General features: G+C 38.5%; 1 protein-coding gene across 3 annotated transcripts in view; it reads left to right on the forward strand.

Moving 5' to 3' along the window:
• The window catches only part of LYST (lysosomal trafficking regulator), a 188,442-nt gene that overhangs the window by 131,806 nt on the left and 39,085 nt on the right, over positions 1 to 17,551 (forward strand). For all 3 annotated transcript variants that reach the window (XM_044239321.1, XM_044239320.1, XM_044239322.1), the window contains 7 exons: positions 1,801 to 1,946; positions 2,035 to 2,131; positions 3,073 to 3,134; positions 4,552 to 4,607; positions 9,069 to 9,221; positions 12,608 to 12,852; positions 17,054 to 17,120. In XM_044239321.1, the coding sequence (XP_044095256.1) occupies positions 1,801 to 1,946; positions 2,035 to 2,131; positions 3,073 to 3,134; positions 4,552 to 4,607; positions 9,069 to 9,221; positions 12,608 to 12,852; positions 17,054 to 17,120 (826 nt within the window). The remainder of the gene's footprint in view (positions 1 to 1,800; positions 1,947 to 2,034; positions 2,132 to 3,072; positions 3,135 to 4,551; positions 4,608 to 9,068; positions 9,222 to 12,607; positions 12,853 to 17,053; positions 17,121 to 17,551) is intronic.

The following is a 17,551-nucleotide window of genomic DNA, read 5'->3' on the forward strand; positions in this document are numbered from 1 at the left end:
GGATAGTTGAGAAATAGATCTTTTTCTAGATAAGACTTTAATGTAAAATTTAAAAGATGCATCACAGATAATGAAAAGGGGAAAATTAAGGTATTAATCTCTAAATTTGGTTAACTAATTAGCATGACTTGGGGGTGCTAAAATGCACTAAACATTAGACTCTAAAGGAAATCCCAGGTGAAAAAAAGAATAAACTCATAAAAAGTTTATGAAGTAGAAAACAGGGTGTTTGTCAACTATGCGATAGATGTTTAACTCTCTAAGCTCAAACACCGTATAAAAAACTACCAAGAAGAAATAAATGGATTTAAGCTTTAATTTTTTCCAGTGTATTTAACAACTATAACAACAAAACATGAAAATTTATTTTCACCAACTATATCAAAGAGTTAATATTTTTATAGTTTTAAACATTTGTGCTAACTTAAAAGTAAAATGTAAGATCCCAAGAATTTGAGTGAAAGATGTGAATACACTCTTCCACATAAGAAAATAAATTAATAAACAGATAGGAAAATACTCAATATGGCTAGAGTCTAATTTAATTTTTTAAAACTTTTAAATACCGTATTTTACCTTTTATGTTTCACATACCCACGGCAGGAAGAAATGTAACCTAGTCCATGGTTGGAGGTTCAGTGGCATTGTACACTCTGACAGCATATGTCAGGAATCCTGTAAACATTTTATTTCTAGCTCCAGTTATCCTATTTTAGTAATTCTTTCCTAGGGAAAATATTCCAAATATAGAAAGGCAATAAACGTAAAGGTTTTCATCTCTGTTTTATTTATACTAGTGAATGAATTAAAAACAACTTAAATATATAGTAACGGTAATAGAGTTAAATTCATTATAATACGCCCACCCAGTGCATTAGTCAGCCCTTTTCAGTGATGATAATAAAGATTAAAATATGTCCAGTGAAAGAACAAAGGTTATAGAAATGTATATATATAATAATTCTAACTATGGTTTTGAAAAAGGAAAGAAAATAATCTCTGCCAGTAATTGGTATATTTAGAATAGTAGGATTCAGGGTGATTTTTCTTTTCACTTATCTATTTCTAAAAATATATTCAATGTAGTTCTACCATTTTCTTTCATTTAAATATAAACTTATTTTGGGGGAACTTAGGTGGCTCAGTCAGTTAAGCGCCTGCCTTCAGCTCAGGTCATGATCTCATGGTCCTGGGATTGAGCCCCATGTCAGGCTCCCTGCTCAGCGGGGAGTCGGCTTCTACTTCTCCCTTCCCCTGCTTGTTCTCTTTCTCTCTCAAATAAATAAAATCTTTTTTAAAAATAAAATATGAACTTATTTTTCAACATTGTAAGAAATGTGGCTTGTATTATGAAAATGAACTAATTTTATTTATTATATTAAATAGTAGGCAAGATGAGAAATATAGAAACTTAACTTGGAAAATGAATTTTTTTTCCTTATCAGGCTGTATTAGGTCCAACCAGTGTATTGCTAGAGCACACATGTTGCTAAAGCATTCAGAATAGTCATGATATATCTTCTTAAAAATTTAGCAGGTATAAGAAACTGGTGGCAGAGCATGCCTCCAGTCAGGGAACCAGAAGACTGGGGTTTAGGAGCAGAAGGACACTTGTTTTTTAATCTTACTCTGTTGTACTATGTGTATGCATTCCCTAGTCTAATTACATAAGCAGTTGGTTTTTTTTTTTAATTGAGTAGATCAATTTTGATTTCCTTATTCAAGTTCCATAATGATTTCATCTAAAGCTATAAATACTATAGATTGCTCCTTAAAACTTTCTTTTATTTTCACTTGCAGAGCAGCCTGGTATGACCCCCTTTACTATCCAACTTCCTGGCAATTGGATCCAACAGAAGGGCCGAATCGAGAGAGGAGACGTTTACAGAGGTGTTACTTAACCATTCCAAATAAGTATCTCCTTATGGACAGACAAAAATCGGAAGGTAAAAATGACTTCTTCACGCAACGCACAAATGTAGCACATAACTATGATCATTACATAAAGACAATACGTATTTTTTTCCTCAACAGATGTGGTCAAACCACCACTCTCTTTCCTGTTTGAAGATAAAACTCATTCTTCTTTCTCTTCGACTGTAAAAGACAAAGCTGCGAGTGAGTCTATAAGGTAAGTGTGAATCCACGAGATGTCCTTTCTTTTGTTGAAGGAGTTAAAGAGTTTAATAGTTTATTGTAGTGTTTAGGTAATATTTTATTCCAGAAAATGCTGAGGTTTTAGGAAAGGGCCTGTGCATGGCTCAAGAGAAGACAAAGTTGGATGACCAAAATCCAGAAGGAAAAGACATTTTTGATAGCGAGGATCCGTTGACGTTCAGGCATCGCGCTCTGTCCCTTATCCACACGTGTCTATCTTTGTAGTTGTCTGTGAAACAGATAGCACGCTGGTCGTGTCCCCAAGTAACTAAAGGTTCAGATTTTAGTTCCCTGTCTTACTAACTATCTGGCCTTGGGCAAGCTACTTAGCCTCTCTGTGTCAGTGTCTGTATCTGTGACACGAAAAAGATAATAATACCTAAAGCATCAGCCTATTGTTGTGTGTCAAATGGGTCGGTATATGTTAGCTATTGATAGTATTTGTTGTGGTGGTGGCAGTTATTATTGAGCCCATTTAGTAGATAAAGAACTCGGACTTGAAGGAGGTGAGTGACTTGACAAAAGAATAGGTCTTTTCTGAGTCTAAATCCCCTGTTTTTCCTAGAATACAAAGATTTTTTAATGTCTTTGAAAATACCAGAGGCATGATCCGATGTTTGTTTAATTACTAGAAAACATAAAATACTGAAGTTTCTTTTTAAAAATTGAATCCCTGTATTCTATATACATGGCATAGGAGTTATGAGCCTTCTCTAAAAGTTTTTATCTTCTCCTCTACTAGAGCATTGGAATTTGAGATAATATTTTCAACTGAGTTTAGACAAGACTTCTCATACTTTTGAAACTCTAGTCTGCTATGCTAAAATCTTTTACTATATAAAGAAAGCTTATACTCTACTCGCTGAAATTGGTCAAAACACTTAATCATAGGGGATTTTAAATATGTTTTGACAGAGTGAATCGAAGATGTATCAGCGTTGCACCATCTAGAGAGACAGCTGGTGAATTGTTATTAGGTAAGTCATGCTTTGAAGACTTTTACACATACTCACCCTGTCTTTATTCTTACACAATTTGAAGCAATGTTTGTTGTAAATACCATTAAATCAGATAAACTTTCTCTAATAGCACATAGGTGATTTTGCCTTAACATTATATATAGTGCTTATGACCCACAGATGTGAAAAAATGACAATCTTATTTTCTAAAAAGCACATGAATAGCATTTTGATTTTCATAAAATTGACTTTCCTCGTAAATATACATCTTTATATTTAATCATTCCTTTTACCTATATCCATTTTTTATTTTTAAAGTGAAGAATTATTGGAATACTAAGAAATATATCCGCCTTGAGACAGTCGATAATTTATATTCCCTGTTGTGCTTCTGAGAGAAAGGCCAAGGTGGTCCATCCATGGATATCTATATAATTACATTTGGTCAGACATTTTTTTCCTCAAGATATGAAGGAATAAGTTTGCACAACTTGGCCTCTCTTCCCTTAAGGAACCAGTGTATATGCTGTAGGCCAGTTCTTGAAGCATGGCCCCCAAATCCAGAACATCAGCATCACATGGGAACTACATAGAAATATACATTCTTGGGCTCCAGCGTAGACCTCTTGAGGCTGAACCTCTGTGGGGCAGAGCCCAGCAGTGTGCATTTCTTTGAGCCCTCCAGCAATTCGGATGCACCCTCAAATTTGAGAGTCACTGCTATACGCTAAAGCTGCAGCCTCCAGGGCTCCAGAGGCAGAGCTTCAGGTTTGTCTGGACTGAGCCCCAAGGTCGTGAGGATGGAGATAGTGCCCTTCTCTGAGCCAGCAGTGCTCAGTGCTCAAGGGTGACCAGCATACAGTGCCAAGCCCCAGAGAAATTCCTACCCGTTGGACATATGGTGTAGGGACATGTGTTAACACAGCCAACCTATAAAGCAGAACTTGGGGGCTATCTTTTAAGGTCTCCTCTGCTCTGTTGAGTGTTTAAATAAAAATAATGAAGGATTCCTCTTTTGCTAGAAAATTTGTTTACAAGTTGACTTAAGCTAATATGTAAGAAAATAAAGCAAATTATTATGCTAGTAATATAAAAAGAGTACTGGTAATAATACATGACCAACTTTTTTTTTTTTTAGCACTGAGTGCCAGATACTAGTAGTAAGTGTTTTACATATATTCTAATTTAATTCCCACAGTAACCCTGTGAAATAAAGTCCTCCTCCACCCCTTTTTTAATCAGGAGGTTAAGACAAAAAAAAGCAACTTACCCAAGATCTCATGGATACTATTAAAAAATGTTATTGGATGACAGGAACAGTTTCTGTGTGCTGGGATTTAAATTCAGGCCAACAGACTCCAGAGGTCATATTTGTAATCACATATGGTAATAGTACACATATATTCTTAAACTCATGTCGGAATGCTTTCTATAGGTAAATGTGGGATGTACTTTGTGGAAGATAATGCTTCTGATACAGTTGAAAGTTCGGTGAGTAGAGGCTTAAGTTTGCACTTACATAAATCTAGACAAATTCCCAAAATGTATAACTTTGGGATAACGAGAGAGCAGGTATTGTGACTCTCTGTATAGATTGGTCTTAATTCCAAACTTTTTCTTTTAAAGATACTTTTAAAAAGAAGACCATACCATCTCGTCTGGCTTACAGTCTGATCTCATAGCAGTTAGTATTATGAGTCAAATTCCAAAGCGCTCCTGTTAAAGTGAACAAGCAAGGGGGAAAAAGTGAGAGAGAGAAAGAGAGAGAGAGAGAGAGAAAGCAAGAAACAGACTCAATTATAGAGAACAAACTGATGGCTACCAGAGGGCAGGTGGGTAGGGGATGGGTGAACCAGGTGAAGGGGACTGACGAGAGCACTTGTGGTAAACACCAGGTGATGTCGGGAAGTGTTTAGTCATTATATTGTACCCCTAGAACTATACAACACCGTATTTTAACTAACTAGAATTAAAATAAAAACTTGAAAAGTACAAAATTTTTTAAAAATGAAAAAATGAAAGAAAAATGCTTGTTATGTTAATTTATTTATACTTATTCTTTTTATCACTATCCTCAGTAGCAACAAATAACTACTTCTTACCAGTCCCAGTTCACTGTCAAGTACACTTACCTTCACAAAGAAAGGAAAGTGTTGTATAATTGAATAACTTAAGTAATTCTGATATTCACATGCCTTAGTACCATAATTTTTATTCTGCTGGAAGTACTGCTATTAGTCAGAAAATAACAAAAATGACTCTTAATTCACATTTTTTTGTATTTCAAGACTTTTTGTCCATATGAATTCGCTTGTGTGCCATTAAAATACTGTTTTGAGATCCTGGTAATAAGAGAAATAAGCCTTTTTGTTTCAGAAAAGTTCTAAAACCAAGAATTGCTAAGGATATACTAAAAAATCACCTATGTATTCACTATTAAACCACATAGGTGATTTTTTAAAAATGAGCTAAAACATAAAATTTTGTTGTAAAACAATATGAAAAAAATATGAAAATATTTAATATAGCCCCCCCAAATTGAGTAGGCATTCTTTCATGTTGGATTTATCTAGCAGTTGCCACAGTATTTATCCCAGCTAGTAGAAGTATGGTTAATTATTTTTCAAGATGTCTCTTTAGCAACCAAGAAATTTAATAGTTGATATATAAGCAAACATTTTTCTGGATCCAAAAGATGCCATTTTCCCCCTTTAAAACTCTCCTTAAAATAATCTTGTGGGTTTTCTTTTGAGAGTGAAAGAGCCTTCTCTCCTCCATTCTTTAGCATTTGTTCCCACTTTACATATGACATTTGCTATCTTGCATTTTGAATGTTTATATACTTTCCATCTGACACAGATGTATTGCATGCAGAACACTTAGCAGAGCACCTTGCTCCTAGATACTTAACATCTGCTGAGTTGCAGGAATCAAGGAAAGTTAAAGCTCAACAAGAAGGAATTCAGTTTTATGTGTGAGAATATTAGATTTTCATTAAAATGTTTAATTTTATTTGTAATATATTTCCAACCCCTACTTCTAAAAGCCAGTTGGAACCCAGTACAATACTGTAATACACATGGAACAGGACAAGTCAAATTTCTAAAATTTCAAATAAGGTTTTAGAAGGATGAAGAGCCTGGGGTAAGATAGTCATGTGATTGAGTTCCAAGTTTTGCACTGAGCTCCTGTTCCAACACAAAGGAGAAGTAAATGCAGTTTTCCAAAAGGGAAGACTGATGAAAAATCAAAATAGGATGCAGGTTAACTCGATGAGGTAAATTCTAACTAGTTTTAAACTTTAGTAGAAGCTTTTATCGTGATTTTTCTATTGAAAGCATTGAGTAATGTAATTCATGTATTCAGTTGCAGTTTACAGACTTAGATACGTTTTTAAAGTTTTCTTGATCTTGTACTTTGGCAAGGGCCCATTGGCGGTAAGAAGTATAGGACCTATGGCCCCTGATCCTTCATTCTAGAATGTGAGGATTTGGGATGCCTGAGTGGCTCAGGTCATGATCCCAGGGTCCGGGGATGGAGCCCGAGGGAGGCTCCTTGCTCCGGGGAGCCTACTTCTCCCTCTCCCTCTGCTCCTCCCTCTCCCTCTTCTCCTCTTGCTTGTGCTCTCTCTCTCTGTCTCTGACAAATAAATAAAATCTTAAAAAAAAAAAAAGATAAAAAAGAAAGAAAAGAATGTAGGGATTTGTTGAGGGAGACTGGGATTAATGCTGTCAGGAAGACCCAGCCTTCCGGTGGTCACTTTATCTCTTCTTCCTTCTGCTGACCACATAGGAGAGGAACATAGCCATCTGGTGGGCGACGATCTGTGAGCTTACAGTCGGTAGGGCTGATTGGCAGAGGCTGCTTTGCCTTTCCTGGGAGATGCAGAGGCATGCGAACTGTGCGTCAGAGCTGGCGAGCTCCCAGGCATGCAGATAGGTCAATTTTAACCCAATCCATGTGAGGGCAGGCCCACAGTTTCGAGTTCTCAGGGAGAACTTGTTGTCTACTCTCCACCCCGACCCCAGGCCAAGAGAGACAAGCTCCTGTTTCTTTCTCTATTGATGGGCTCATGTGTTTATCGACAACAGGAACATGTCCCTTAATGGGCTTTAGATTTCTGAAGTAATTTCATCCCATACTCTGATCCAGAGAACCCAGTGCCTCATCTTCTTTCTTCCAGTTGTTGTCGACCTGATCACTTAGTCTGTGACCCCGGCATGCCTTTCACATTTCTTGTTATTTTTGCTTCCTGGGGTTCATTTTCCCTTAATTTCTTGCCAGCTCAGCTTTAAACTCAAGTCAGTCTAGAATGGCTGTGTATTGTAGGAGTCTAACCATATGACATTCTGGGAAGGGAAAACCATGGCGATAATAAAAAGCTCAGGGGTCCACGGGGCAGGAGTGGGGGAGGAGGTGGAGCACGAGGGAATTCTGTGGGAGGCGGTGGTGGTGGACACGTTTCCTCAGAGACATTAGTCAAAACCGACAACTGCGTCACGCCAAGAGTGAACCTAGTGTAAACTATGGCCTTTAGTCAAGAATAATGAATGTATTCAGTGGTGGCTCAACAATTATTACAAAGGCACCACACTACTCACACTGATGGGAGATGTTAATCATAGGGCAATTGTGAGTGCAGGCAGGGAATACATGGGAACTTTCTACGCTATCTGCTCGGTTTCCTGCAAACCTAAAACTGCTCTAAGTTAATGCTGGTCCCCAGATGCAAGGCACTCTCGCTCATATTAGGGGTATTACTTTCCAACCAGTCACCTCTGGTGGCTCCCTCCCCCTTTTGTTTATCTTCTGATATCAGTCCGCCTTTCCCACTTCGCTTTACCTGCCCACTGGCTTCTTCTGCCCCTGTAGAGATCCAGATGTGTATAATTCTGATCTCAGGCTGATTTCATGGGTGATCAGAGTTCTTTGGTAGGTAATCAGCTCACTTTAGGGTACAGGTTGAAAAGGCACCTCCTCCTACTTGGCCAAAATTAGCAAGACAGGAAACAACATATGTTGGAGGGGATGTGGAGAAAGGGGAACCCTATTACACTGTTGGTGGGAATGCAAGTTGGTGCAGTCTCTTTGGAGAACAGTGTGGAGATTCCTCAAGAAATTAAAAATAGAACTTCCCTATGACCCTGCAATTGCACTCCTGGGTGTTTACCCCAAATATACAGATGTAGTGAAAAGAAGGGCCATCTGTACCCCAATGTTTATAGCAGCAATGGCCATGGTCGCCAAACTGTGGAAAGAACCAAGATGCCCTTCAACGGACAAATGGATAAGGAAGATGTGGTCCATATACACTATGGAGTATTATGCCTCCATCAGAAAAGATGAATGCCCAACTTTTGTAGCAACATGGACGGGACTGGAGGAGATTATGCTGAGTGAAAGAAGTCAAGCAGAGAGAGTCAATTATCATATGGTTTCACTTATTTGTGGAGCATAACAAATAGCATGGTGGACATGGGGAGTTAGGAGAAGGGAGTTGGGGGAAATTGGAAGTCCATGAGAGACTATGGACTCTGAAAAACAATCTGAGGGGTTTTAAGTGGTGGGGGGGTGGGAGGTTGGGGGAACCAGGTGGTGGGTATTAGAGAGGGCACAGCTTGCATGGAGCACTGGGTGTGGTACAAAAACAATGAATACTGTTATGCTGAAAATAAATAAAAAATAAATTAAAAAAAAAAACTAAAACTCCTCTAAAAAATAAAGTCTCTTAAAAAATACAAATAAAGTCTTTTTTAAAATTCCTTAAATTTCATCCAGCATTTTGAAGTGTTTTGTAGTGAGGGGGTGGGGCAGGTCAGGGAATCTTATCTGCCATATTGCCACAAAAGGAAGATGTCTTATTTCATTTTGACGTTTTAAAAAATCTAAGATTAAAATGATTATTTATATTTCCTATGAAGCAAACACTTTCATTTATTTCTTTTGTCTTAGAGCCTTCAGGGAGAATTGGAACCAGCGTCCTTCTCCTGGACATATGAAGAAATTAAAGAAGTCCACAAGCGTTGGTGGCAGTTGAGAGACAATGCCGTAGAGATCTTTTTAACAAATGGTAGAACACTCCTGTTAGCATTTGATAACACCAAGGTAAATTTGGCTTTATTAATAGATACATATTTTTGAAGTTATCATGGGTCCAGTGTAACTGTACTCAAATGATTTTATCAGGGTTTGACTTATTTAAACTTCGATTCACTGTTTCTGTCATCAAGTAAAAATTGCTCTTGTTAGTCCTAATTAAAGTGAACCTTGGCTATATTAGAATGATTTTTGTCCTTCAAAACTGTGTTAAATTCAGATTCTCCAGAGTAACTGTATCTGTAAAAAGTAAGTGAATGCATAATTGACCTGAAAAGAGCAATTTAAACTTGAGAGCAGATTCCATTGTTTACAAACCCTTTCTTAACCCCCACCACATCCCTTCGGCTTCAGTTTGTCTGCCGTCCTTTATAGAAAGGAGAAGTGATGTGTGCTCACTGCCTCCATTCTCTTTTGAAACGCTCCTGGCTGGTTTTCTTCTCACCACTTCACCTAGAACTCTGGTTGGGGTTCTCAGTGACCTCCGTATCTAAACCCTATGGTCACATTTCTCGGTCCTCATTTTACTTGGTCTATCAGCAGCATTTGACACCAGTGATTATTTTCTTTTTTTTAAAAAAGATGATAATAATAATAACCTTCCCAGGGCACCTGGGTGGTACAGTCTATGGAGCAGTTGACCTTCCAACTCTTGGTTTCGGCTCAGGTCATGATCATGATCAGCGTCATGAGCTAAGGCCCGCATTGGGCTCCGTGCTCAGCAGGGAGTCTGCTAGTGCCTCTTCCTTTCCGTTTCCCTCTGCCACGCTCTCTCAAATAAGAAAGAAATAAAATCTTCAAGAAAAAATTAATCTTTTCCACTAGGTTTCTGGGTCATCACTTTTCATTGGCTCTCCTCCTGTCGTCAGGGCATTCCTTTTCAGTCTTCCTCGGAGATGCTGCTTGGAATGCCTCTGGGTTCACTCTGCAGACCTATTCTCTTCTCATCCACTCTTAGGACTTTAAATACTACCTGTATTGTAACAACTTACAAATTTGGGTCACTACCCAAACCCCTCCTGGGAATGCCACACTCAAATACTTAACTCCCTCCTGGGCATCTCCACTTGAAAGTCAAATCGGCATCTCATATTGAGCACGCACAAAACCAAACTTCTAATCTGCCCCCTCAAAATCTTGTTGCCATTTTCCCCGTTTCAAAAATTAGCAACTCGAATCTCTGTGATTGCCCAGGCTAGAAATTTTGGGATTCCCCTAGACTTCTCTTACTCTTTCATGCCCTACATGCTCTCGATCTGCTGACTCTCCCTCAAGAAAGGTCCACAATCTGACTACGTACACTACTACCCTCCTGGTTTAAGCCAGCATCATCTTCTGCCTAAATCATTACAGTAGCCTCCTAACTGTCCTCCCTGCTTCCATTGCTCCCCCTTCTTTCAGACTATTCTCAACACGATAGCTAAAGTGTGTTGATCATGTCATTCTCTACTCACAACCCTCCAATCACTTCCTGCCTCACTTGGTTAATGCCACAGTCCTTATAATAGCTGAATGAAGCACTGAATGATCTGGCATCTTGTTATCTCGCTGACCTTCTTTTCTATCATTGTATCCCCTGCTCTCTCCATCCATGGCGACTTTGTTTTCCTTGACTAGGCACACTAATGCCTCGGGGCCTTTGCACTTACTGCTCCTGCTCCGGAATACTGCCCTGAATGTTTTTCCTTTTTGAAATCCACGTGACTCACTTGCTCACCTTTTTAGGTTCCTTGATCTAATGTCTCCTTCTCAGACCTTCCTGACTACTCTTAATAAAATAACGACCCCTCCCTTACTCCTATTCCCAAGTCTCCTTGCCTTTGTTCTGTTTTCCTCTATAGGACTTAATAACATCCAACATTGTCTCTCCAATAAAATGTAAACAGTTTGTTTTGTTAAGTGCTATAGCTTCAACAGTTTGAATGTGCCTGATCAGTATTTGTCAAAGGAATGAAAACTTCCTTTTTCTTGCCTGGTTTTGTTATGCAGTCTGTCATAAACTCCTATCAGCCTTAGCTTTAGAAGGTGGCAGTCTTCAGATTTAAACTATAAGTTTAGGTTTTTGTTTTTGTTTTTCCTTGAACCGATTCATTTTTTTTTAATCGTGGTAAAAAAAATACATAAAAGAAGATGGCCATTTTAAAAAATATTTTATTTATTTATTAGAGAGAGTGAGTGAGCATGATTGGAGGGACTGGAGGGAAGCAGAGGGAGACGTGGGCTCCCCATTAAGCAAGGAACCCAATGTGGGTCTTGATCCCAGGACTCTGAGATCATGACCTGAGCTGAAGGCCCATGCTTAACCAACTGAGTCACCCAGGTGCCCTCATTTTAGCCATTTTTATGTGTTAAATATATACACATTGTTGTGGAACAGGTTTGCGGTGTAGATTTTTAAACCCCCTGTGACCTTGCCTGTTCCATAGCCATAGCTCCATTTCCTTATTTACTTTTAGTCCCGTCTCTGGTTATCTGCGACTGTGGCTCTCATTCCTATGCCTTAAGTCCATACACATTTAGGATAGATATTTCAATTTGTTTTTAGTAAAGCCCTGGCTTGTCTGTTTTTTCCCATTTATTATCAATCATCATTTAATAACTTTAGAAAAAATCAGATTACCTTTTTCTGTGACAAGTTTTGTGAATCTCTAAAAAAACCAAACAAACACAAAAGTTTATTGCTTTTCAATCAGTAGTGAAAATCAAATATCGTATTTTACATAGGATATCTTATTTCATATTCATGCAATAAATATTACTATTCTCATATTACAGATGTGGTAGTAACACAGAGGTTTTAAGATGGAAACGAGGCCATCTGTCTAATTAAGATGACCATGCTCTTTTTTTTTTTTAAAGATTTTATTTATTTATTTGACAGACAGAGATTACAAGTAGGCAGAGAAGCAGGCAGAGAGAGGAGGAAGCAGGCTCTCCGCTGAGCAGAGAGCCCGATGTGGGGCTCGATCCCAGGACCCTGGGATCATGACCTGAGCCGAAGGTAGAGGCTTAACCCACTGAGCCACCCAGGTGCCCCGACCATGCTCTTTTTAAATACCATGTTGCATTTATTTAGATGAAGACTCTTCTTTATCCTTTTTTTTTTTTTTTTAGGATCTGTATATAAGTGACTTTTCTATACAGATGTTTTCTTACCTTCTTTTTAGCTGATTTCTCTGGCAACACAACATAACGTTTAGGAGTCCAGCCTTCGGAGGAAGCCCCAGAGTTGAATCTCAGTTCACCACCAGTGGATGTTATTTGGGCAACAAGAATTTTCTTGGTGGCCTTGAAGTTACTAATGTGCCTAAAATATGGAGATTTTGGAGAAAAGTATCAATAACCTAAAAGAAAATCTGTTTGTTTGTTTTTTTTTCTCTCTCCTTCCTTTGCAGGTTCGTGATGACGTGTACCACAGTATACTAACAAATAACCTCCCTAATCTCCTGGAATATGGCAACATCAATGCTCTGACAAATTTATGGTATACTGGACAAATCACTAACTTTGAGTATTTGACTCACTTAAACAAACATGCCGGCCGATCCTTCAATGATCTCATGCAGTATCCGGTGTTCCCGTTCATACTCGCTGACTATGTCAGTGAGACCCTTGACCTCAATGATCCTTCAGTTTACAGGTAACTGAAAACGGTGTCACTTGTTGGCTTTGTCCATATGCTGTCTTTATTTCGTTAAAGACCTATCAGGATTTTCAACCATGCACCAATCTAAAGGAATATACAATGAACCCCATCTGTCCATAACCTCAACTCGACAGTTATGAATATTTCTGCCAAGCTTGTGTCATCTCTTTTTTTCTTTTTAAGACAAATCACATTTTGTTATGCTATTCCTGTGTTCTTCAGAACACGTCTCTTAAGAAAGTATCGAACATTTTCTTACTTATGTTACAGTGACACTATCATATCTAAGAAAATTAACAATAATTTCATGGTATTATCTAATACCCAGCCCATTTTCCAGTGTCCCCCAATTATATGAAAGATTTCTTTTTATAGTTGACTGGCTCATATTGGGCCCAGTATCACCTTTGGTTGCTTTGTCTCTGAAGACACATCTAGAACAAGCCATTGTTTGTTGGTATGCATTTTCCTCTTCCTTTTTTCCTAACGTCGACTTGTTGAAGAACAGGTCAGTTATTTTGTAGGCTATCCCCATTCCCATGTTAGTATTTACCTTCTTCCTTCAGCTTCTGTATTTCCTAGAGACTGGAAACTAGTTCTGCAGTCTCGTTTAGACCGAGGGTCAGCCTTTTGGGGCAGGTGTCCTTGTAGGGGGTGTGAGCTTCATATTGACCAACATATTGACTGACTCAGGAGACACATGGCGTCCACTCTAATGATGCTCACATTGATCCATGGTATCAGGCTTCCCCTGAATTTGTTTCTGTCATTGATGACTATCTCTTAAGTCAATTATTTATTTCACTAGGGGTCACAAAATAGTGATTTCCTATTCTCTCATTTCTTCTAAAATTTTTTAGAAGAAAACATACAAGATGAGCCTGATATTTGTTGTGTCGGAAAGCAAGGAAACAGGGGTGCCTGGGTGGCTCAGTGGGTTAAAGCCTCTGATTCGGCTCAGGTCATGGTCCCAAGGTCCTGGGATCAAGCCCCACATCGGGCTCTGCTCAGCAGGAAGCCTGCTTCCTCCTCTCTCTCTCTCTCTCTGCTTGCCTCTCTGCCTACTGAGATCTCTATCTGTCAAGTAAATAAATAAAATCCAAAAAAAAAAAAGAAAGAAAGAAAGAAAAGAAAAGAAAGCAAGGAAACTAATAGTTTTGTCGGAAGGACGTGGAGGCCATATTTACCTACCTGTGTTCGTTGCAACAATGCTCACAACAGTCAGCTGGGGGAGGCAGCCCATGTCTATCTGTGGATGGATGGATGGGGAATTTGTGGTACATACATACAATGGAACATCATTCCACCTTAAGAAGGAGGGGAGTCCTGTCATACGCTATAACATGGATGAACCTTGGGAACATTGTGCTAAGTGAAATATGCTAGCCGCAAAAAAAGACAGATACTGTGACATTCCACTTATGTGAGTTATCTAGGGTCATTAGACTCAGGCAGAGAGGGGAATGGTGGTTGCTAGGGGACAAGGTTGCACAGGGGAGCGGGAAATGGGGAGTTGTTTAGTGGGGGTAGAGTTTTACAAGATGAAAAAGTTTTAGACGTTTCATGCAACAATGTAAATATGGTCAACACTATTGAACTCTTTATTTGAGGATTGTTATGATTATTAATTTTGTATTGTGTGTTTTTTTTAACACAACCCAAAAGAAAAATAACAAAGGACTCAAGAGCCAACTTGAAGTGGCTAACACCGCCAAAGATAGGACAGTCAGAGCATTAGGAAAAATAATGACTACAATTGATTAAAACACATTAAAAAAAAAAAAAACCTCTTAGGTTAATAATGATGCTTTTTAAAGGCTCCAGAAACAAACTTACTGGTCGCTACTGGATATAACTAGGGCACCAGTTTCTTACCTTTGACATTTGCCAATTAAAGCAAAAGAATTAAGCATTTATCCTGCTTTTCTTGAATGAATTGCCTTTTAGAGTAACCACATAGCCCTAGTTGATGAGGAAATATTCTGGTTATTTAATTTTTTTTTTAAAGTTCTCTTAGGTTATTTAAAGAAAAATTGACTCCAAATATTCTACTTGGTATATTAGAATATATATTTTTTAGAATATTTTAACTACTGAGAAGTAATCCTAGCTTAAGACAGTTTTCAAGAAATTAGATGCAGGGCGCCTGGGTGGCTCAGTGGGTTAAAGCCTCTGCCTTCCACTCAGGTCATGATCTCAGGGTCCTGGAATCGAGTCCCGCATCAGGCTCTCTGTTCAGCAGGGAGTCTGCTTCCTCCTCTCTCTCTGCCTGCCTCTTTGCCTACTTGTGATCTTTCTCTATCAAATAAATAAATAAAATCTTTAAAAAATTTTTTAGAAAAATCAGATGCAGCTTAGTATGTTTGTCAATTTGAAAAATAGCAAGTGGCGTGTTATTTCCAGACATTTTTATCCACTGCTGATGGACATTTAGACATTTTTGCACTACTGGCATAAATAGATCCAATCTTTCTGGAAGGCATTTGACAATATATTGCCAAAGAACTCTTCAGATGTATATACTGCTTTAGCAATTTAACTTCTTGGACTTTTTTTTAGGAATACTTAAGAATATGTACTTTACCAGAAAGGTTCCCACTGGAAGTAAGTTTTATGAGGGCCAGAACTCTGGTTCATTGCTGATAATGGTGCCTGGCATTGCGTGCAAAAATTTGGCCATATGGATGGATAGTCCTTACATCATTTTTTTAAGTGGCTAAAACTTAGAAACAACCTCAATGCCCAGCACCAGGTTCGAGTTAACTGCTTTACATTACAGCCATTAAAAATGGTATTTTAGAAATATTTAGTGTAGGTGGGGAAGGCTATTATTTTTATTTTTAAATGTGAATGTACATATATAGATAACCAGAAAAACAACTGGAAAGGTATATAGCAAAATGTTTTACCTGTGAATAATGGTATTTTAGCTGATTTGGGGGTTTTTCTGTCTGCTCATCAGTAATTTCTGATTTTTCAACCACAACAGTATTATTTGTGTTCAAAAAAATCTATATACACTGTTTAGAAGAAAACCGCATACCTGGATCTTAAACGTGACTTCTCCTATTTTGATATGTGAATTTGTATCTATTCTATAAAACTGTTTTTACTTTTAATGAATTTTTTAAGATTGTAGAAAGGTCTCAAAAACCAAATTAGTGCTTACTATCACCAATTTCAGTATCCCTAGGATATAGGCATATGACTGGCTGGCTCAGCAGAACTGGTTTGATCCACTGAGCTTTGGGCAGATCTTGATGTTGATCTAGTTACGGAGCCAGAGGTTGGAACTCCAGATAGCTGCTAGCCCCGTGGCCCCTCAGCCCGGGAGGCTTCGGCCTCGGCGGATCTTTTCCTCTTGCTCTTCCAAGTGCTACACAGGGAAGCTGCTTGCCTGTGTGGCTTAGAAAAGTGAGGATTCATCCCAGTGTTCTCTAGCGTCCCTGACAGAGCGTGAACACCAGCACAGACACAGCTCTACTGTGCAGACGAGGATGTCATTCCCCGTATGTGAGTTAGACAATAAAACATGGATTTCACTATGCACACGCCTAGTCTCCACTTGGTCATTTTTAAATTTGTGTCATTTTGGGGTGCCTGGCTGACTCAGTCAGTAGAGTGTGTGACTCTTACCTTCAGGGTCATGAGTTCAAGCCCCACGTTGGGCATGGGGTCCACTTAAAATTTAAAAAAAAATTTTTTTAAGTGTCATTTTATTAATTTTCAGTACGTAACCTGATAATTCTATAACATCTCCTCATGGTCCTGCTTCCCATCCAAACCGCCCTTCCGTCTTCACCGCTGGACAAGTATAGGTCTGGAAAGTGGGGACAGGCATGTCAGGGCTCAACAGGAATCAGCTGCCCTAGACAGCATCGGTTCTGATTCTGGAGGAAATGGAAGAAGCGAGGAGAGCAGGGGCCCCAGAGCAGCCCTTCTTGTCTAGGTTGCTCGTAAGCCAGGAACTCCTGAGTGGGTATGAATCTGTTTAGGAAAATCCTACCATCTACCAGTTGATTCGGTCATAATCTTGAATGATGGCTGCTATGTTGCAAAGCAACATGTGTAACCACTAAACTGAGGGCCACGTGTTTGCTGATCACAGGCTTACTTACGGATGCAGGCGTGTAGGCAGCTTAAGCTTGACAATATCGAAAGACTTCATCTTTTTCCCTCCTCTCTTCGTTTGTAGAAATCTCTCTAAGCCCATAGCCGTGCAGTATAAAGAAAAAGAAGATCGTTATGTGGATACCTACAAGGTAGGCTTCGTTTTTCCTCATATTTTGATACACGAGAACTCAAGTTTTATTCTACAGACTTGTGTTTTACCTAATTTAAAATTTATAATATTGACTTTTCTGTTTTTTACCTTCTTGTGCTTCGAGTGACAAACAACTGGAAATCATTATATGATTTTAGGTATTGTTGTCTATCTCAGTTCTCTGAAAACACTTTGCCCAGAAAAAGAAATACGCTTGTTGTGGCATAAATTGGAAGCTAGTAGTCCATTGTTACATCCATATATAAATAACTATATTCCTTTAAAAAAAAATCACAGATTTTCAGGATCCTGCTATTTGTATCCCCTACTGTTATTTATAGAACAATATCAGTCTATCTATAATGTACTGTAATTCCTTATTATTCATATTCAGCAAATTATGCATTAGTTTATTAGCAGAAATTTACC

This window comes from Neovison vison, chromosome 2 (assembly GCF_020171115.1).
Source record: "Neovison vison isolate M4711 chromosome 2, ASM_NN_V1, whole genome shotgun sequence".
Lineage (NCBI taxonomy): Eukaryota > Metazoa > Chordata > Mammalia > Carnivora > Mustelidae > Neogale > Neogale vison.